Raw genomic sequence first — 21644 nt, 5'->3', positions numbered from 1 at the left:
TTTGATGTTCCTCACAAATCCCTCCATGAACTCCAACTGGTCCTGAACTCTGCAGCCCGTAACATCACCGGAAACCCCTCCTCTGACCACATCTCCCCTGTCCTCCAGCAGCTCCTTTGGCTCCTCATCAAAATCAGAATCACCTTCAAAATCCTCCTGTACCGTCTTCTTTGTATTATACTGTTTTTAATGTGTTGCACTGTTTTTATTATTCTGTTTTTATTGTAAAGTGTACTTGGTGGGCCTGAAAGGTGCTTTTAAATGAGATGAATTATTATTATTATTATTATTATTATTATTATGGACACCCTTTTTTAAATGAAAAAAACAACCTCTATATATAGTTTGCAGTGGCTATCCGTACTATTGCCATATCAATATGCCGACATTCTATCCGTACGCAGTGCCCCTCATTGGCCAGTTTTGGTCACGTGACTAAGACTAAACCTAACCCTAAAAATTGTTGCACTTTGGTAAACGTACCAATAGCACCGAGGGTTGTCCGTACGGCAACCATACAAATAGACACTTTCTGTATATTTCTACATATGAATTTATCATGTAAACTCAAAGAAAAAAGTTGCTTTGTCAGTAATTTTTTCTGCAGGTTAATTCAAAATGCTATTTACACACACTGAGCTTGTTTCATTTGAGGTACAAAGAATACCTTTTTTAATGGGGAAATATATCAGTTACTTACATAAAAAAATGAAATGGCAAATGTATTACAGTATATAAAGATGTTTGGTTTTATAGTCGTCAGTGAATAGAAAGCTAATAAGCTCTGCTCAGGGTGTAGTGAGGCTCTTTACGGGCGCTGCAACTTATCGACTGATGTTTAAAGTGTGTTTCCTGTGAAAGTTAAACTTAGCCTGTCGTCAGCCAGGTCAGAACCATAAAGATCTCCTCTTCCAGTAAACGTACACACACACACACACACACACACACACTCCCGTGTTTCCTTTCTTCCCTCCCCTCTGACGTGCCACAGCGGCGTTGACGCTGCACATCCTTTTGTCTGACGTCTCCAGCCTCAGCAGCGAGGCTTCATATCCTGTCCAATGTATTTTTAGCCGCCATGCAACAAAAACACTCTTATTTACCAACAAAAAACGACTCCCAGAGGGAGGGGTGGGGGGCGGGGTTTATTACTCTGGTCCCTAAGTTTTATGGATAACATTTTCAAGTTTAAGTTGTGTGCGTGTGTGCAGGTTATGAGCTGAGGTGCCCTCCTGTGGTGAATGTGTAGCTTTCAGGGTTGGGGTCAATTACAATTGATGATTAATTACAATTATAGCATAATTGTAATTTTAAAAATCTGTTGCGGTCATAATCGTAATTAAATTGTGATTTAGTTCAGATAATGAGTTGTGATTTTTAATTGCCATGAAAATTCTAGAAGTGTTTTCATTATGATTTAACGCAAAACTGGGGACCATGTTCCAGTTCTATGTACAGTTCTACACATATGTAGTTAACAATTATTAAAATATGTTTCATGTCAAGTTTTCCCTCATTTTACCATTTAAAAAAATGAAATAAATTGAGGGGTATATTGACACAAAAAAGGCTGACACCCACACAAAAAAATAATAAAACCTATATTCTCATTGATTAGGAAGCCTAACAAGGTAATCAATAGAAATGTATTTAGCACCTTCCATCATTAGAGATGCTAACACAAGAGGAAGGTTCACTTTTATTAGGTTATTTATTTTTTATTTCAGGCCCAGTAATTGTGATTCATTGTAATTGAATTTCAGTAATTCAGAAGATAATTGTAATCGACATTCTGAGAATAAAAAATAATTGTAATTTGAAAAAATACTAGTCACTGTAATCGTCATTAAATTGAAATTGAAAAGTAATTGTAACTGAAAAATGTAATTGACCCCAACCCTGGTAACTTTTGTAGAGTCTCCATTTCAGTGATGTCACTGTTAGAGCCGTCAACACTTGATTATTTAAATGTATGAAGTGATTTTACTGACATTAAAGATGGTGTAAGACCGAGATGACAACTTCCATCACAGCGGGGCCACAAAAATGTGATTGTCTGATCTGAGGGCCACATTATCAACATTTATGTCAGCATTTACCATAATGACGACCAGTCTGAGCATTAACACAGGAAAGAACAAAGGGTTTTTTCATTGTTTGTTCTTTTTTGTGTGTTTTGTGTATTTATCTGTTGTTTTGGTAATTCCTCCTGTGTATTTTGTGTATTTTATGAGTCGTTATGTGTTTTTGTTGCTGTATGTTGTATGTACATGTTGTTTTGTGTTTCTGATGTCTCTTTGTATGTTTTATGAGTCTTTTTTGCATTTTTGGAAACTTTTTTTTGTGCATTATGTTGGGCTTCATATTGCTTCCAATGCAGAATTAGTCCGAGGGCCGCATGTGGCCCATGTCTGGTGTTAATGGTACCTGTGTCTAATGTGTATTTCCAGAGCGTGCGGGACCCATCAGGTGCATCTATTGCCTTGTACACAGCCAAACTCCATCATCCCAACAAGACAGGAAACCATGTGGTGCTCCAGGCTCTCTTCTACCTCCTGGATCGAGCAGTGGAAAGGTGCTTTAGATGATGTAGTCACAGCTGGCCTGTGGCATAGGCAGCAGGATTGGGGTCAATTACATTTTTCAGTTACAATTACGTGTGTCAGTATACCCCTCAATTTGAATTTTTAATGGTAAAAGGTGGGAAAGGTTAATATGGAACACATTTGAATAATTATTAACTACATATGCGTAGAACTGTAACAAGGTTCCCCAGTTTTGCGTTAAATTGTAATTGTAATTGCCATAAAAACTGTCAAAGTCAATTATCTAACCTCAATTACAATCCCATTATGATTGCAACAGCAACAGGTTTTTAAAATTACAGTAACAATTATAATTACATCATAATTGTAATGAATTATCAATTACGCTATTACAATTATAAGTGACCCCAGCTCTAATAGGCAGATGTTAAGGGTGCCGTTCATCCAAATATTTTTATATTAAAAGTAGTTTGTTTCTATTTAATATGAAAAAAACCGAGGGTACTTAATGAAATACAAAGCCTGGAAAATATTAATATAAACAATATGATTGGATGGTACCTGCTCTAATGTGACCCCAGAATGCACCACTAGAGGTCTCTGTATAGAAAATAAATTGTGTAATGTAGTTTTGTTACTATACTATACTGTTTTCTATAATGATATTTTATGCAGTGCCTTATTTATTTTGTACATATTATTTATCTTTATGTTGCTTGTTTGATTTTTATTTATTCATTTTACATTTTTGTTTTTGAAATACTTTATTTAGATGTTAAATATTTAGTGTTAAATGATAAGTGTTTTTTTCTTTCATGTGCATTATTTATTTAACTGTTTTGATTGTGTTCTTGTTTTTTTAAAACAAGAGAATTGCTGAAACACAAAGATATTCAGGTTTTTGTGTGAGAGGCTAAATTGTTTAGGGCCGAAACACGTTATTGTTAAAAAAGACAAAGAATGTCATATTTTGTGCGTTTGTAAATCCTGCGTCACCTCCATGTTGCCATTACATACGTAGATAATGAACTGGAATACAGTTGGGAGTAGGGATGTAACGATTAATCGTAAGGCAGTTAAAAATCGATTCATAGGTACCACGGTTCACATCGATGCTCTGAAAATTGAATCGCAGTACTTTTTTTAAACAGCAGAGGGCGCTATATATATTAATCCTTCCAGAAGCGGACGTGACGGGCGGAAACTGCTACTATTTTCTTTCTGGCCGCCATTTACTGTTAAACATGCTCATAAATGATTCTTTACTCCTTTAGCACCGAAAGAATATCTGTAATATTACGTGAATATCTGTAAAAGTTACGTTTTTCTATTAGCTCTGTCTGCTAGCATAGCTTCTCTTCTTCACTGGTGGAATAACTGCATGCCAACCGACCACTGGGTTACCAGCGCCCTCTGCTGGTCTAAACAAATATCTGACGTAAATACAGTAAAATGACTGTTTTTTTTTTTTTTTTTTTTTTTTTTTAAAAGTCCAATTGTTAAGGCACAAAATACATTTTCAGTTGCAATTTTAAAAAGAAAAAGAACTATTATGCAGTTTTGAATTGTTTATTATAGAACCAGAATTTAAATTAATAGGCATCTTCTTCATTTGTATTATTCCTTTATTTATTTCATTCAAGATTTATTTTTAGTTAAATTGCATCATTTTGAAAAGTTTATCAAGGGATTCTTTTGACAATAAAAAATAAAAGGAAAATAGTACAGTATTTTCCCCAAAAAAATAAAGAAATATTTTTCAGTCATTTGTCAACATTCCAATTTTGTAAAATAAATCGTGAGAAAATCGATCGGAGCCATCGGAGCCACTTAAAGCGAAACTAAACCCATTTTGTTCACATATCATAATATAGCGATAATACAGGTATTTACAAACATGTTTGTTTGTTTTTGCTGCTAGCTTTGAGACCCAGAGGAATGGTTTGGTGTTTATCTACGACATGGCAGGATCCAACTACACAAACTTTGAGATGGACCTGAGTAAGAAGATCCTCAACTTGCTCAAGGTTGGAAACACAATTTTTCATTTTACACGCACAATTAATAAAAAAAACTCACTACTTTACTTTTTTATTATTATTACTATTATTCTTATTCATTGCAGCATAATTGTAAATAAGAGTATGGACACAATTTCCTGTGGGATAGTATGGGCCGCTGATTGTAAAGTTGCGCATGCTAAAATAAACTGCAACTTTTCGCAACAAACCACGTTTGAAAAACATGTGATTTTTTTTTTTTTTTTTACGTTGCTTTTGACCAGATTTACAGCAGTGTTTGAGAATAATATGTTTGACATATTTTTACAAGAAAAGTAATTATCAGTGTTGAATATAAATATTAAATCTAAATGGTAAATATGAAATTTAAATGTTATATCTAAATGTTAAATATGGAATCTAAATGTGAAATCTAAATGTAAATATTAAGTGTTAAATCAAAATGTGGAGCGCAATCACTCCGTCTAAATAGACCGCGGAGGGACTCATTCACGTCAATGAGATTTTTTGGTAAATTTACATATTATATTAGCTAAATATTTAGTTTCACCCAAGACATTTAGGTTTAACATTTAGATTTAACATTTCATATTTTAATTTAACATTTCATATTTTAATTTAACATTTCATATTTTAATTTAACATTTCATATTTTAATTTAACATTTCATATTTTAATTTAACATTTCATATTTTAATTTAACATTTAGATTTAACATCGACTTTATATTTAACAATGCCATTATTTTTTTTACAATAAATCTGGTCAAAAGTAACGTTGCTAAATGTTGCCAAAAGCTGCTGTTTATTTTAGCATGCGCAACTTAACAATCAGCGTCCCATAGGATAGGGGTTTGAGTTTAAAAAAACAAAAATAAATAAAATACAATTTTGGTTTTACTTGCTTTTAAAATAAATAAATAAATAAATAAAACTATAAAATAAAGTTGCAGCAATCTTTATTACAAGTGTATAGCCTAATGCCAAGACTTTTATTGTGAAAGCCCAGCCAGGGTTTGCAAGTCAAGTTCTTTTAAATTTGTATTTTAACAATTTGTCACAGTTAGTTTCACACATAATGGGGAAGTAGTGGTTATAAAGTGCACACACAAAGAAAAATGATCAGTCTGTGCAACTTTTTGCTTTTTGTATAAAATGCTGATGTTTTTGGTGTCTCCACTAGGGGGCGTTCCCTGCCAGGCTGAAGAAGGTGTTGATTGTTGGAGCCCCAGTTTGGTTTCGTGTGCCCTACAATCTGCTGAGCCTGATCCTCAAGGAGAAACTTAGGGAAAGGGTAAGTAATAGTCATTTTATTTATTTAAATTCAGCGGTAAAAAGCGTAAACGTTCTTTTAGTAAATGCTTACAACAAAATGACTCATTAATCACAAGGTTACGCTGCTGCTTTATTTTTTAATAAACGGGACTAGGAACAAATCAATGGTTTGGAGAAAAACTCTGAAAAGCGTGACTGTCCTGGGTAAATTGGGGTGTAGGGTCACCCTAGGTTAGACGTAAGAAAAAGCAACACAAATGAAAATAAACTTAGCCGTTTGTTTTCAATGTGACACTTAAACATTTTCACATCAACATATTTGATGTAAAATGTAAATTACAACAAAGTCATCTCAATGCGCTTAATAACATATAAAGTTCGTAATAAAAAAAGAACCCAACAACAGAAAACAACAAAAATACAGAAAGTAACCCAAAAAATGCACAAAATTTACAACAAAAATGCAGAAAATAACAGGAAAATTCAATTTTATTCAACTTTATTTATAGCGCAAATTACAACAAAGTCGTCTCAATGCACTTAACAAAATATGAAAGTTCGTAATAAGAAAGAAAAAAACCCAACAATAGTAAACAACAAAAATGCAGAAAATGACAGAAAAATGCAGAAAATGACAGAAAAATGCAGAAAATGACAGAAAAATACACAAAATTACCATAAGAACACAAAAAATAAAATAAAAACACAAAATGACTCTGGTTTTGTTGTTCTGTCATTTTTTTTTTCAACGACAAAAAAAAATCTCTCTGTATTAATGCTCAGATAGGTCATTATTCTTATGTTGATAATGTGGCCCCCGCTGTGATGGAGTTGCCCATCACTGTAGTAGACCTTCATTCCTTCCTTCTTAACCCAGGTCCAGATGGTAAAAATGGCCGAGCTACGACAGCACCTGCCCAGGGACTGTCTCCCCCAGCACCTGGGGGGCCTGCTGCCCCTCGACGCCTACAGCTGGAACCAGCAGCTCCTGGCCGGTCAGAACGGCCGAGTGGACCCAGTGGACGAGTTGGTAGCCATTCCTGTTGAAGACGCCTCCATCCACGTGCCTGGACCCGAGTCCATGCGCCCGCAGGAGTTGATGGTTCACCTCGGCAGGCTACAGCGCTCGGGGGTCCATCAGGAGTACGAAGAACTGCGCAGGGAGACGCCGCCTGGAACCTTCCACTGTGCCCAGTGAGCAAATCACACTCACCATATCTATGTACATATAGATACGCAGAGTTTCCTGGTGGGGGGGTTAACGAAGAGTTATCAGCGATGAGTAAAGTAACAAAAAATGAGCAACAGGTGCAAAAAATGGTCCAAAAGTGGCAAAAACTTGGTAAGAAAAGAGTGAAAAGTGACTAAAATGGGCCAAAAGCAGTCGAGTGGTAAAAAAAATTTAGAAAGAAGAGAAACCAGATGGTATGTAATGGCAAAACATATCTTAAATTGGCAAAATGTGGCAAACAATAGTGAAAAAGGGCAAAAACAAAACAAATGTTTGGAAAAAGGAAAGATATTTATTGGGCAAAAGGTAGCTCATTTGGATGAAAAGTGGCAAAAAAAATGGTTCAAGAATCGCCAAAATTGGATAAAAGTGTCAAAAAGACCTTGCAAAAATTAGGAAAACTGTATATTTATTGACAAAAGGTAGCTGAAATCTGAAAAAACAAACATTTTCAAATTTTTTAGAAAAATCACTATAATGGGTCAAAACCAGGGGTTGAAAAATGTCCCCCTTTTAAGGTTTTCTGCGGAAATAATAATAAAAATGAAGACATAAAGAGCCAAATGTTGAGTATCACTGACTTAATAACAGCTTTATTATGATTTTTAGTAAATTAATGTAATAAACTAGTGGTTAAAAAATTTTCATGTGTGTAGTATAAGTTTTCAGTGAAATGGTCCCAAACTTTTGAGACTTTAGGTTGGTTTTTCTTCTGTTGTGGTATTTTTCTTCACAATGTAAATAGTGACGTCACATGTATGGTACAGCAGGAAAACATGAAGCAGAAAGTGGCCGCCGGTCTAATTTGAATTTACAACATTAAACAACGCGTTTTTATAATCAACATTATCAATTATGCCACTAATCATTTTCGTATTATTGTATATGTTACACACGCAAATCTCGAGACGCTTTATAGGCCTAAATTTACAGTAATTGAGATTCTTGCGGGGGGGGGGTAAAAGAAATAATTTAGACTCTGCCTATATATATATATATATATATATATATATATATATATATATATATATATATATATATATATATGATAATGGAATAAATACAAAGGCTGATATACAGTATTTGTTTTAACCTGGATGTTTGTAAAGTGAGATCAACCTGTGCTTTAGGGTTTCTCATCTAAAGTCAAATATTTTTAATAGTACGAGTTGAATGTGGGAAAGTATAAATGCTAGATCACTGTTAATGTGTTTAAAATTGTGCTTTTATACATTTTGTATCTAAGGAAAAGCTCAACATGGGACAGGAGTTGAGAAATAGCATTAGCTACTGTATATACTCTGTTTTGTCCACAGGGCGGCCTACAACCAGGAGAGGAATCGCTATGGAGATGTGTTGTGCCTTGATCAAACAAGAGTCCGATTGAAACCCAGAAGAAACGAGGTAAACTCTTTATTTATTCATTTATTATTATTGTTAAGTACGAGTCTCAGGTTTCATTTGTAAACTGTGATGAATGTTCACATGGAATGTTCCAGGGGTTAGAATCCAGAAAGGCAGCTGTTTGGTTCCATAAGCTCGCTGTGTGTAACACGAGTGTTTACATTCTATCTCACTTGCTCCTGAGAAGTCTTATGAGCTCTTTTTTTTTATTCAAACCAATGGATCTTGTTTTATTTTCAAATCCGCTCCATTTTTGTGACCAAATGTGTTGTTTTTTTAATATATTATAGAGATCAGACTACATTAATGCAAGCTTTATGGACGGCTACAAACAGAAGAATGCCTACATCGGTACTCAAGGTACGAGTGATGTCACACACTGTCAAATAGGCAGAGAGAGAGAAAGTAGTTTAATGTTTTTATTATTATTTATTTAACCACATTACACTTTTTTTTATCAGATAAAGACATGGGCTGTGTTTGAAATGTCATTAACGTACGACTCACACTGAGTCTGACGTCAAAATGAGTATGTAGCAGAGTTGGGGTCAATTAAAATGTTATTGTTATGCTAACAGGTCCTAAATCAGCTGTAAAATACACTAAAAACTATCATCTAATTTTTTTCTTATCTATTGTTAGGCTTCCTAATCAATGAAAATATTGGTATTTTTGTGTCGGTATACTCCTAGATTTCAACATTTTTAATTGTAAAATGTGGGAAAGCTTGATATGAAACATATTTTAATAATTAACTACACATGTGTAGAACTAAAACATGGTTCCCCAGTTTAGCATTAAATTATAATTTACACCTTTTATATCATTTTCATGACAATTACAAAGTCAGTTACAATTTAATTATGATTGACAGCAACAGGTTTTTAAAAGGACAATTATAATTACGCCATAATTGTAATTAAGCCCAACCCTGTTATGTAGCGCGTTCACATTAGATAGTATGAAAAGATTGAGTACGCGAGAAATACCAGGATGTATACTATATGGAACAGTGGCGGCTGCTGGTCTTTCATGCAGGGGAAGCTCATTTTCTGCCTACTTCAGAAAATGTATCTGTTTATTTAAATGTGAATTCTAGTAGAATTCACATTTTGTTGTCAACAACTATTTGTAGATTATCACACACGCACGCGCGCTGGAGTGTGAGTGTTTGGTCAAAAGTCGCACAACACAAGCAGTAACAGTCTCCACAAACACCAAAAACAGACACTAGGTTTGTCAGAAGTTGATTCGCTATGAGAGGATCAGCAAAGTCTCCGTGTCAACACAGAGCAACGGACTGAAATATTTGAAAAACCCGCCTGTGTGCTTACAACGTCATACTCTCTGATTGGCTCATTTCGCTGTCAATCAAAATTGAATTAGCCTGAGACAGATCATCCAATCATCATCCATTATTCCAGCGTCCGGAACAGACAGATCCAGCCCACTGCTCCATAGACCTCCTGTGAAGCCCGGCGTCCGATGGGCGGGACTAAGTGCGTCATAACCGAGCATTTATCCAATGAGCGTCTAGTTTGACTGCAGTGGATCAACCCCTAAATCATCTCCCATTGAAGTCAATTGAAGCTGAACTTCACCACTGTTTATTAACACTGTGACGCTGCGGTAATGAATGAAGAACGTCACGCTGTCACTGTCAGTTTCCTGTTATAAGAAGCTGATTCTGAACTAAACATACATGTGTTCTGTCATATATTTAGTCAATGAAATGTACACACAACACTACATATTTGACCACTGATTTTAGGGGAAGCTGAGGTTCCCTTGTAGTCTTAAAGCATCCGCCACTGATATGGAAATATATTTATAATTATGCACGGTGGACACACTAGTCATACTCAACCACCCCATGATGCATTGCAAGTCCTGGGACCAGCTTCAAGCTAAAAATCAAACATCCCCTTTTCAAAATTAGTTTTTTTAAAGCTTCTGTAAATAGGGCTCTTATTTTGAAGTTAACCAGAAGTTTTGTCAGTAGCACAGAAACTCCAAAATAGCAGAATGAAATGTTTCTGTGTGTTTTATGGATCAAATGAGCACATGTTGATATTCCACTTGGTCACTTTCTCACTTCAAATGTTTTCAGAACTTTCAAAGTAAAAGTGGAGAATCAACAGAGATATTTAGCCTCAGTGTGATTCAGGTTTTAGTCGTTGTAGGTTCCAAATACATCTTAGGAAACTTCTAAGTATACTTCAGTGGGAACGCTCATCATCCTAATCATACTTATAGTATGTACTAGACAGTATATATTAGGGGTGTGTATTGCCTGGCATCTGGCGATACGATACGTATCCCGATGGATAGGACATGATACGATACGATATGTCCCGATATTTTATTTTTATTTATTTTATTTTTTATTTATTCAGTTCATTTCCGACATGGTTGCAATCACAGAAATTCACTTTTACATTCAGAGCAAAATCACATCATGGTTTTTTTTTTTTTGTGTGTCTTTTTGCATGCTGGAAAGGGCGATGGAAAAAAGCATTTTGCTTATCTAGATCCGTCCCCTGGTTTGAACACAGATAATTTTACATCAAACCTCGTTTCTTCCCTGGTCAAACATTCTTATCTTCTTCATACCATAATTTCATCTTTTCATTTATGTTTTTTTTTTTTTTTTTTTTTCCTTTTCTATGTGATGAGTTCTCGTCTGCAGTCATATTAAAGTATAAGGCGATTATTGCGATTCTATTTTTAACATATGACTTAAGGAACAACTATTCTGTAAATTTAATTTAACAATGAGAACGTTATGTATGAAATATATTTCATTGGCATATTTTACACTAAAAACATTGGCTTTAACCTGCCATGTGTCAACAACATAAAATTAAAAAAATAACCTACAATCGGCCTGTGGCTTTTAAACTAACATTGACTTTAGTGCAACTTAACTGAGGTATATACCTAGAACAACAAATAAATGCAGAAAGTTAGTACTTTTTTTTTTTTTTTTTTTTTATTTTATTGAAAAAAGCACAAGCTGGTCAACATGTCCAGGTTTCAGAGCACTTCTTTGTATAGTTACAATGTCTCCTGTAGTGGAAAAGACTTTCCTCGTTAAATAAAGGTAAAAAATAAATCAATATGGATGCATTTTGAATCAAACCGAGAATTACGTGACGTAAAATCACGATATATCGCCGAATCGTTTTTTTTCAAAACCCCTAGTATATACTATCAGTATTTACACAGTATACTGTATACTCATTGAGTTTGCAGTACATAGTGTGCCATTTTAACACAGTTGTAGTGTAGGCTTCATAGATCAATAATTTGCTTGAAAAAAAATAGGCAAAAGTTTGGAAACATTCTGTTATTGACATTGTCAGGAAAGTTTCACGCATTGCATTATGGGATGTGGAGTCCTATAGACATAGAAGTGACTTTACTTCGTTCTTATTGTGGATTCTTGTGTTTGCCTCTAAAAACTCTGTCAAAGTGACTTCCCAAAAGGTTTCTGGTGTTTTTTCACGGACTGAAAGTTGTGGAAAAACACGGACGGATGTTTATTTTCGGGTTTACTCAGAAAAACTCGATTCTGTCTAAAATTGAATATCTTGCAGAGTGAGGTGATAAATAAAATAGTGTCAAGGGGATCCTCTTCATCTTCCTCGTCTTGGGAAGAAATCCCACAATAGGCAAAACTCTTCCAACAATGTCAGTAAGAGACAGTTTACAGGCAACAATTTCAAACTTTTACATCTTAAAGCAAATTATCTTCAATTTATGGATGTATGAGGCCTACACTATGTCTATCTGAATTTTCTTTCTCCATCCAGCAGCTTTAAATTCTGGATGTAAAGATTTTTCAAAACTATTGCATCACTACACTATTTTACTTTTGAGACTCATGTGTTCAAGTAGACATTTTTGTATAGAGCATTTTATACGCAAGGCAAATCAACGCGCTTTACGTGATCAAAAAGTTCAACAGCTTAAAAATCAATAAGAACATTAAAATCGGCAGTAAAGACATTAAATCAACATTAATATGATTTAAAAATCTATCTCTCAATCATACGCAGTAGAGAAAAAGAGTGTCTAATGTTACTTTAAAGCTGTTTTCATAAACTTTAAAGTAAACAGTGTTGGGTCCAGTAAACTCACGGCAATTGAGATGAGTGAACCAATGAGTGATGAGAAAACCAACACGTGATCCTTTGTGCAAACGTTAGTATAAATGTTATGAGATCAGTACAGTACACTCAAATAGATGTTCACTGTGTTAATGACTTTCTTTAGTGTCGTTTTTGAGGCCTTGGTAAACAAGATATGTTGGACTTTGACCTTCACTTCAGTCAGTATGACATGGAAATAGCCTGATACCATAAATAGATGGAGTAGGTTTTGACCAAACTTGGGTATCGGCACATCTCTACAGTTTATGACTAAAATAACAAAGGAAAAAACAGGATAAATCTGAATCAAAAAATACTTTATTAAACCCTAAGGGCTTATTAGAACGGCATTTAAAAAAAAAAAAAAACACTAATAATAATTATACACACATGCAGAAAAAAGGAGCAAGATTATATTTATAATACCTACAAATTAAAAAATCAAACAGTTTATTAAAATGTTTGCACAAGTATAAGTTAATTTTGACAATTTCAATAACTGCATTTCAATAATTGTAATTGGGAAATGTCTGTTAGCAATATTTACTGATTATTAAATTAAGAAAATGCCATATTACCCGACTTGATCTCTATTATTGTGTTAAAGGGCCACTGGAAAGGACCTATGGGGACTTCTGGAGGATGGTCTGGGAGCAAAACGTTCTCGTCATCGTCATGACAACCAGGTTGAATAAGTCTAGATAAAGGTTATTGTGTTTTCCTTTAAATGTGAGGATGCACTGAGTGAATGAGGATCTCGTTGAAACTGCAGGACAGAAGAAGGCAGTCGGAGGAAGTGTGGACAGTACTGGCCTCTGGAGGAAAGTGGTCAGGAGGTCTACGGCCACATAGCAGTGGTGAACCAGAGGGTGGACCACCACACCCACTACAACCACACCACTCTGGAACTGCACAACACTGAGGTAATTGTTTTTAAATGAAATGTAATCTCCTTTTATTGTTTTCTAATGGAAGAAGTACTGGACTGATGCGTAGAAGTTAAAAACACGTCTATGCATCCGTCTACGGCAGTGGTTCTTCAACTTGTTTAATTCTCTTATTTCTGAATCCAAATACCCCCTTTGTCCCCCATATTACATCATACTCGGAATACTATATAAAAACACAACTATAGCATAATAATGGAATGAATGAGTGTGCACAAGAATCTAACTTTGTACCAATAAAAAAATGGAATGAAACACTATTTAGTGCTTCCTGAATAGATTTATTTCTACAGTTTCCCCACCTCGTATGGGACATGACCAGAAATCAGACTGACTCTTGTATTTTCAGTTCATGATTATCATTTATCGCTATACATTTTGCAAGATAAGATAACCAGGGGCCTCGCGTATAAAATGGTGTGAAAAAAGCGTGCGTCTCAATGCAGAGACAGGCGTACGCTCGTAAAAATTCAGATGTTTAAATCTGTGCGTAGGATTATTTCCACGCGTCTATCATTTGAACATCTGAATCAACGCAGATGTGAGAGCACATATGTCCCCTCTCTGTTCACGCCCACATTTACATATGTAAATCATATAGAAATGAGACCGGCACCAGGATTCCCTTCAGCTGATCAGAAAAGGCTGTTACCACCAGTAACACAGAAAAGAAGAGATTTTAAACCTTTTACACCGACGGCAACATGTAAGACGGAGATGATTTAACACCGAAGATACTAGATTTAAGATAAACGTTAATATAGGCACACGCTGAATGCTTGGCTGTGGGTGTGTTAAGAAGTGCATAGCGGATTAAGGAAGATACGGTTCTTAAGTTCTAAAGCGAACCATGAAAGTGAAGTCCGTTTACCTATATGTCAATCGCCAACCCCACTGCCACCCTCCTCTGCCCGACACAAATACACAAGCACACACACACCGCATCAGTCGGGCGCGGTGATCAGTCTATTGCCTGTTGGAGTGTGTGTGGCTGCTAATGATGGCTGGACTGGAAGCATTAAAGTGTTCAGACCTAAGTGTCAGTTACTCAGAGGACGTCTGACCACCTGCATGGAGATCAGCTCACAGAGCTTTGACAGGTAGTGAACAACATGTGTCTGACACTCGTTTGACAGATAAAAAAAAAAATTAAACTGTAACTCACAAAAAATGTGTAAATGATACATGTGAACAGCAGCTCAGAGGTTCATGTGTGAATGTATTGTATTATTTTGGTAGTGTGTAAATCCTTAGAATTTAAAGCATACGTACAGTACGCCACCTCAGGACTTGACGTGAAAGACCGCACATTTCTACGCTCACTCCAGTTTTTGAACCTCAGGATTTTGCCGTGGGTTTTGACATACGCACGTTTTTGGGCGTATGTACCTTTTGTACATGAGGCCCCTGGCCTTCACTGAAATGTCCCTAAAACTTTATCCAATGGTGTCTGGTTGTTAGGGGGGTCATTACAGCTGAAAACACATTTTCCCCTTAATTTGAAGGCATGGGCTTTTATCTATTAGGTGTTAATTGACAGGTCATGATTACAGTGTACGGAAAATATGTGGTTACAAATGGAGTCAATGGGGCAAATTTGGTCACGAGGTCACTGTCAGTATGATGTATACCTCCTTTTCTATACACTTCAATACACAGGACATTGGAAGTAAGCAAATAAACATGAAAAAACAATAGTGGCAAAAATTCATACATCTAGGCTTTAAAATGACCGAAATATTGGGAGGCAAACAAATAAAAACACACTAACCTTTTGGTCATATATGCTCCGAGGGTTAACAAAAATGGAAAAACAATAGTGGCAAAATTTTCTATTCATGCTTTATTTGTTATTTTTCCACTCTCAAGTACCCCCTGTAGTGGAATCGTATAGCCCTAGGGGTACCGAAACACTGGTATACGGGACTCCACATCCCACAATGCAATGCACAAAACATTTAGAAGTATTTATGTTGGAGATGAAAAAAAAGTTTTCGTGATCTACGAGGCCTATGTTGTCTTTATCTGTTTTAAAAGTTTTTTTAAAAAGTCTCTGGCAGCTTTAAGTTTCACCTGAACAACTTATTACCTGTGATTAGTGTTAATTTAAGTGATTTAACATCGTTTTTTGATTTGGTCAGACCTGTGAACAAAGACAAGTCAGTCATTTCCAGTACCTCAGCTGGCCTGACTACGGCGTTCCCACCTCAGCAGTGACACTCATCGACTTCCTGGGAGCCGTGAAGCGACAGCAGAGAAAAATGGTGAAAGCTTTGGGAGCTCAGTGGACTGGACACCAGCTGGGACCTCCAATGGTGGTCCACTGCAGTGCAGGGATTGGGAGAACAGGTAACGGCTTTACTTTGGTCTCATTCATAGTGTGATGAAATGGTGTAGAGTACTGAAATATCCTACTCAAGTAGAAGTTCTGTTCCTTGATTGAAATTGTACTTAAGTACAAGCACAAGTAGGTCATAGATAAAATACTCACGTACAAGTAAAAAGTACCTAATTTAAGTAGTACTCAATGTAAAAGTTACTAGTTACTTTGGTAATTAATCTTGCCACGGTTCCCTTGCATACAGTAAACGTCTCATGTTACAAAGTAAAAGACCAAGGGCCTCATTTATTTTATAAACCCTCTGTACGTAAAAAAGAAAGCGTACGCCACTTATAAGCAACGTTTGGGACTTATTAAAAAAAAAAAACCTGGCGAGATGATGTGCACACCTCCACGGCAGCTCTGACCCTGCCGTACGCACAAAATCATGAAACTCCGCCCTTAACAGGAGAGGGATGAAATTAAAGACAGCTCTGTGAAATTGATACATTTGTGTGAAATAATCGATATATTTGCAAAAACTGAGGAAAAAAATTATACTGATGCCACAGGGAGTGATATACAGTTATAATTGTAATCAAAATCACAATCATTGCACAAAACTGCTGATCAATTGGCTACAACACCTGTAGCTGTTATAAAAAGGAACGCGCACACAATGCGTAAAGACACACAGTGGCTTATCAGGCACTGCTGGAGGACGATGTGCACGGGAAACTCCTGAGGGAGAGGATCGTCAGAGACCAGCGAGACCTATAGGCAGACGCTCATCCTATGGAGTCATACACATTTTCTCCTCCGCTTCTATGTCAGACTGTGACTGAGGTGAAAAGGAAATGGTCAGACCCTTTGAGGCAATGCAACGTGATCTGCCTTTCTATCATTTGTAATGTTTACTGTGTCACCAAATTCCGCTCTCCTGCGTGTGTCCGCCTCAACAACTTATACCTCCACCTCATATTCATTCAGGGCGTTCACCGGACCTTTTATAGGCACCGTATGGGCGGAGCATGGTGTTCTCTCACGTCTCACATCCTGGTTTTTACAGTGTGCCTCCGTGTACCGTCTATGGGAGAGAGCAGTGTGAAAGCGGCTCCAACGTTGATAGTGCTTCTCCCATTGGTTTTCTAAAAGTGCTTGGATCAAGACCAAACGAAAAGGTTGTGTCAGCGGAAAGGTCTGCTCCTGGGTAGAGTGAGAACTGCGCCCTCTAGAGGCAAAACACACAATCACGGTGCAAAAAAAAATGCTCATTTCATGGAAAATTGGGCACCAGGCACGTTTTATTCCCTCAAGTCCAAATACTGTATGTGGTTTGTTTTCAGCTAGGGGTCAAATTGGCCCGCTGGAGACCCCTAGCTGAAAACTTGGCTGTTACATAACGCTGCCATGATTTCTGACCCGCCCATTAAATTCTGAACACAGAAATGTGAAACAGTTTTTGAAGTCTAGCTCCACAATTACATTATAAATGGTTGAATGGCTTTTTACATGTTTTAAGGAAAACATTTATGACCTATTTAATGTTTGGAAGAAAATGGCTGAATTTGCTTTACACAGACTTTAAGTACCCATAAAAACAACTCAATTACAGTAACGCGAGTACTTGTAATCGCTTACTTTCACCTCTGGCAGGTACCTTCTGTGCCTTGGACATCTGTTTGTCTCAGCTACAAGACGTGGGATCGCTCAACGTGTGTCAGACGGTTCGTCAGATGAGAACGCAGAGAGCCTTCAGCATCCAGACCCCAGACCAGTACTACTTCTGCTACAATGCTGTTTTGGAGCACGCTCAAAGACAGGGCCTGATCCCAGCCAATCAGTGAGCCAGTCCTGGAATTTCTGCAGCTGGTGTGCGTCATCCCCCCCTCCTCTCCTCCAAGCCATGTTGTGTGACCAGTTAGTCCAGGAGAAAACTAACCTCCTCACAGGGGTTTGCCTTTTGAAACTAAGCCACTCTCCACTGGCAGAACGAGACAATGACTGACTCCATTTTTTGACATGACATTTAGATTGATTTCTTCTCAAGCTGTCAATGGGACATGTTGCTGAACATCTTTTTTTTTTTAATGTCACAATGAAAAAGCTGCTCTTTGTTGTGCAGTTCTGTTGTTGTGTGTGTGTTGTCACGGTAAAGAAAGGCATCATCGGTTGGACTGTCACTTATTTATTTGTCAATCATGGTTTCAAAGACCTTAAAAAAAGCTTATTGCCACCACAGTTTGAGTAAATCTATAATATAATGATCATATAAGGACACAAACTCACATAACATTCCTCTAGCACAACATTAACAGGTTAGAAACAGATGCTTGTCCTTGCCATATACATCTATTGAGTGCAGAGATGCCAATTCTTTGATCAACTTGTGATTTAAGAATCAGTTAACCAAAGGAACGTATCAGTGTCCTGTGGAAAAAACATGCATGTTTTTTCAGAATAGGCAAATTAAGCTGAGAAAGTGACTTATTGGTGCAGAATAGTGTCACCAACCTGCACACTATTGAACAGCATTCCTATGTGCAGTCTAAACCCCACCCCCAGGTTGGTAACATTTTTCACACGAGCTGTGCTCAAACTGTGGTGGCTCACATTGAGTATTTAAACTAACACAGTTTCTGTTAGTTTTCAAATTATGGGAGTTTTGGTTCTGTTTTGGGAGAATTTTTCAGAATAGCACTCGATCCTATAAATGAAGACTCCTGATCTCCACTCCTGAGAATGCACAGAGTTAAATTGTATTAAATATAGTTTTAAGTTGGGCTTACAACTATGGGGTGCTGAATGTAAAAACTTTGTCACTGTTTCATTGCCGACATATTTAGAACATTTTTCTTTCATTTGAGACAAATTCATTAAAAACAGCATGTTCTATTTCATTATTAAAAATGTGTAAACATGAAAAATGAATCTAAATGTGAAAGTTAAATCTAAATGTAAAATCGGTGGCTAACTGTTTAGAAATAATACAAAGTGGGCAGGTCAATGCCTGTCGATCACGAGGCCCCGCCCACTCTCCACACGCCCAACCCTCCAATGTCTCGTTCTCCCCCTCTCCTTACTCACGAAGCCAAAGTCGATGGTGTGGGTGGGGCTTCTTGATTGACAGGAGCTGACCTTCCCACTTTGCATTTTTTGATTTATATTTAACCTTTAGATTTATTTTTCATGTGTATACATTCTAAACAGTGATATAGAACATGCTGTTTTACATGAATTTCTGTCTGAAATGAAAGAAAACTAAGCTATATGTTCAAAATATGTCGGCTATGAAAAAGTTTTTACATTCGGCACCTCGTATATAAACTGTTCCACTGAAATCAAAAAGGTGACGCTTCAATTGGCAAAGCACATTGAAAGTGATCTGTAGAATAAAAGGTCATCAAATACCAGGTCATCATTTGTTATCAAACGAATCAAGAACTCAAAGAACTTCTTCAAAAACTTCTACTTTTTTTCCTTGCTGTGATCTGCTTAGTTTTGCTTTAAAACAAAAAAACACAATAATAAGCTCCCCCTCCATAGACACACATAGGCACCATTGTGTAGAACAGCCAAGCCTGCAGTGGCTGTGCTACTGACATGTCTGTGTATCATGAGTAGTGCAATACATTTTTTTTTTTAATTTCCTTTGTTACACAGATGTCATCTTTGCACTTTGACAAGTACTCCCTGAGATTAAACAACATGGCAGTGGGATGGAAGGACCAATATGTCGTATCTGTGATCCTGTCAGTCTTTAAATGTGATGCTGGGATAACTTGATTGTTATTTTAAGTCTTGTGATGCTTAGATATAAGACAAATGACGACATTCACCAAATGAACACGCATAGAGCTTTTTTTGGGGGGGATTCATGATAAATTATACTAGAAACAGAAAATTGATGTGAAAATAGTTAAACAAGCACAAGTCTGTCTGCAGCTGACAAAGTTTGAGTATATTCTGGTCGTTTCTGTGTTGACTAGTTGAAATTCAAGCTTGTGTCTTGTCTCGTTATCTTGCCAATGTTCTTGACCACTTGTTCAAAAAAGTTACGTCTGTGTCATATAAGTCGCGTGTCCACTTTACTACAGAATTCATATTGAATTTGCTAGAAGCATTTAAGTTCACCATCTCATGAACATTCATTTTACTATATTCTTTTTCAATGGACACAATGTGCTCAATTGTATTTTTTTTTTCTTTCTATGGTTTTTAAACTACTGTCTCACAAACATAGCCAGAATTATACAGTTATGTACATTTTTTTTGTCTTTATTATAACCTATTACTTTACTCTTCAAATTAATATTGATTTAAGCTATACTTTAATAAATTTAAACTACATGCAAATTGATGAAAATGTGTTTCTTGATGTATGCAAAGATGGTTTTGTAAACTCGATCTGGAATCAAGACGTTTCTTTGGGTTGGCCAGCATAGTTTGTTGTTGGAAAAAAAAAAGGGTTGCTTTATTAGCTTGGTTTAACAAGTATTGCACACATCAAAGCACAACTGAAAACATGAAAAGGTGAAAGCAAAATGATGTAAACTTAAGGAATATACAGTATTTTTAAGTGGACCATCTAAATGTACGAGTGCAGTGACCGTAGGAAGTATATCTTGCTATAGAAAAGTGGAAGGTTAAGTAGCTTTTTCATGGATGGTTTACATGGGAGCTTCAATTCAGAATAAAAGTTAAATCCTCTTTAAACTGACCTTGTAAACACTTGACTCCTAATGCAAATTTAATTCTGAATGAAACGCACACGGTTTGCCCTGCTGCCCACAGAGTGATTGGCTCTGGTCCGCCCACAGGCTGCCTCTAACCCGGCCAACTGTTCCACATGATCAAAGGCTCAATCCACAGTGATGTCATCAGTCCTAAAATTTGATAAAATTGAACACCCTCGGTGGACAATTTTATGAAATAATTCATTAAAGTTCAAACAAATCCGACGTCGCACAGGTGAATATAAATTTGGACTGCAAAAAAAAAAACTGCAGGATTCAGTTTAATATTGGCAAATGAAAATTATGTTTTGTTGAGTTGATGAATTTTTCATTGATGTCTAACTTTCCTTTGATCTCTTAACTGATTTGTAAAGCTAAGACTGATGACATCATCACTGGACTGACGTCATTGTCAACAAGGATTCTGATTGGCTTTCACGCCTGTGCATCAATCAAAACATTTGCTGGAGTTCAATATGTCACGGAAAATCAGAAGCGCGCATGCCGCGGCCAACGCTCTCGCTGCGCAGATCAAAGGAGAAGACGTCGCCTCTTAGCGCGTCTATCCCATTGACTTTGTATGTAATCTGGTCACGCAAACATTTCAGAAATTTCAGGCGAACCCATTTAAACTCCAGGCAACCCACATGGAGCCCCGAACCCAAGGTTGAAAAACACTGATTTAGTAATTTTACAGCTTTTATCATTTCCAGTCTATCACGCCTGGGGTGGAACCAATACTAACACGTCATTAATTTTCCACTCCCTCTCTAAAGTACCCCCTGTAGTGCCATCGCATACCCCTATAGGGGTACATGTACCCCCATTTGAGAAACACTGTTATATGTGATGTAGCATTGAACCCTAGTGAATGAAGAAACTAGCATTTACAGTATCATTAGAAAACTATCAAAACGCAAAGACTAAAGTGCAATCTTCAATATTTATTTTGATGCTTTATTCTGCCTGGAATGATCTAGAATAAGATCCTTTGGCCACGGCCCTGGATGT

At 36.6% G+C, this 21644-nt stretch overlaps 1 protein-coding gene across 1 annotated transcript in view; it reads left to right on the top strand.

Moving 5' to 3' along the window:
* The window catches only part of ptpn9a (protein tyrosine phosphatase non-receptor type 9a), a 42225-nt gene extending 21972 nt beyond the window's left edge, over positions 1–20253 (top strand). Inside the window, exons 4-13 of the mRNA XM_028449992.1 lie at positions 2451–2575; positions 4468–4573; positions 5750–5860; positions 6719–7035; positions 8389–8476; positions 8767–8836; positions 13238–13316; positions 13403–13553; positions 15719–15926; positions 17554–20253. Coding sequence (XP_028305793.1) covers positions 2451–2575; positions 4468–4573; positions 5750–5860; positions 6719–7035; positions 8389–8476; positions 8767–8836; positions 13238–13316; positions 13403–13553; positions 15719–15926; positions 17554–17744 — 1446 coding nt within the window. The 3' untranslated portion in view covers positions 17745–20253. The remainder of the gene's footprint in view (positions 1–2450; positions 2576–4467; positions 4574–5749; positions 5861–6718; positions 7036–8388; positions 8477–8766; positions 8837–13237; positions 13317–13402; positions 13554–15718; positions 15927–17553) is intronic.
* Positions 20254–21644: the final 1391 nt, after the last annotated feature.

The sequence above is a fragment of the Gouania willdenowi genome, chromosome 6 (genome assembly GCF_900634775.1).
Source record: "Gouania willdenowi chromosome 6, fGouWil2.1, whole genome shotgun sequence".
Classification (NCBI taxonomy): Eukaryota; Metazoa; Chordata; class Actinopteri; order Blenniiformes; family Gobiesocidae; genus Gouania; species Gouania willdenowi.
Note: the sequence above shows the minus strand (reverse complement) of the source record. Positions and strands in the feature narration are given on the sequence as shown.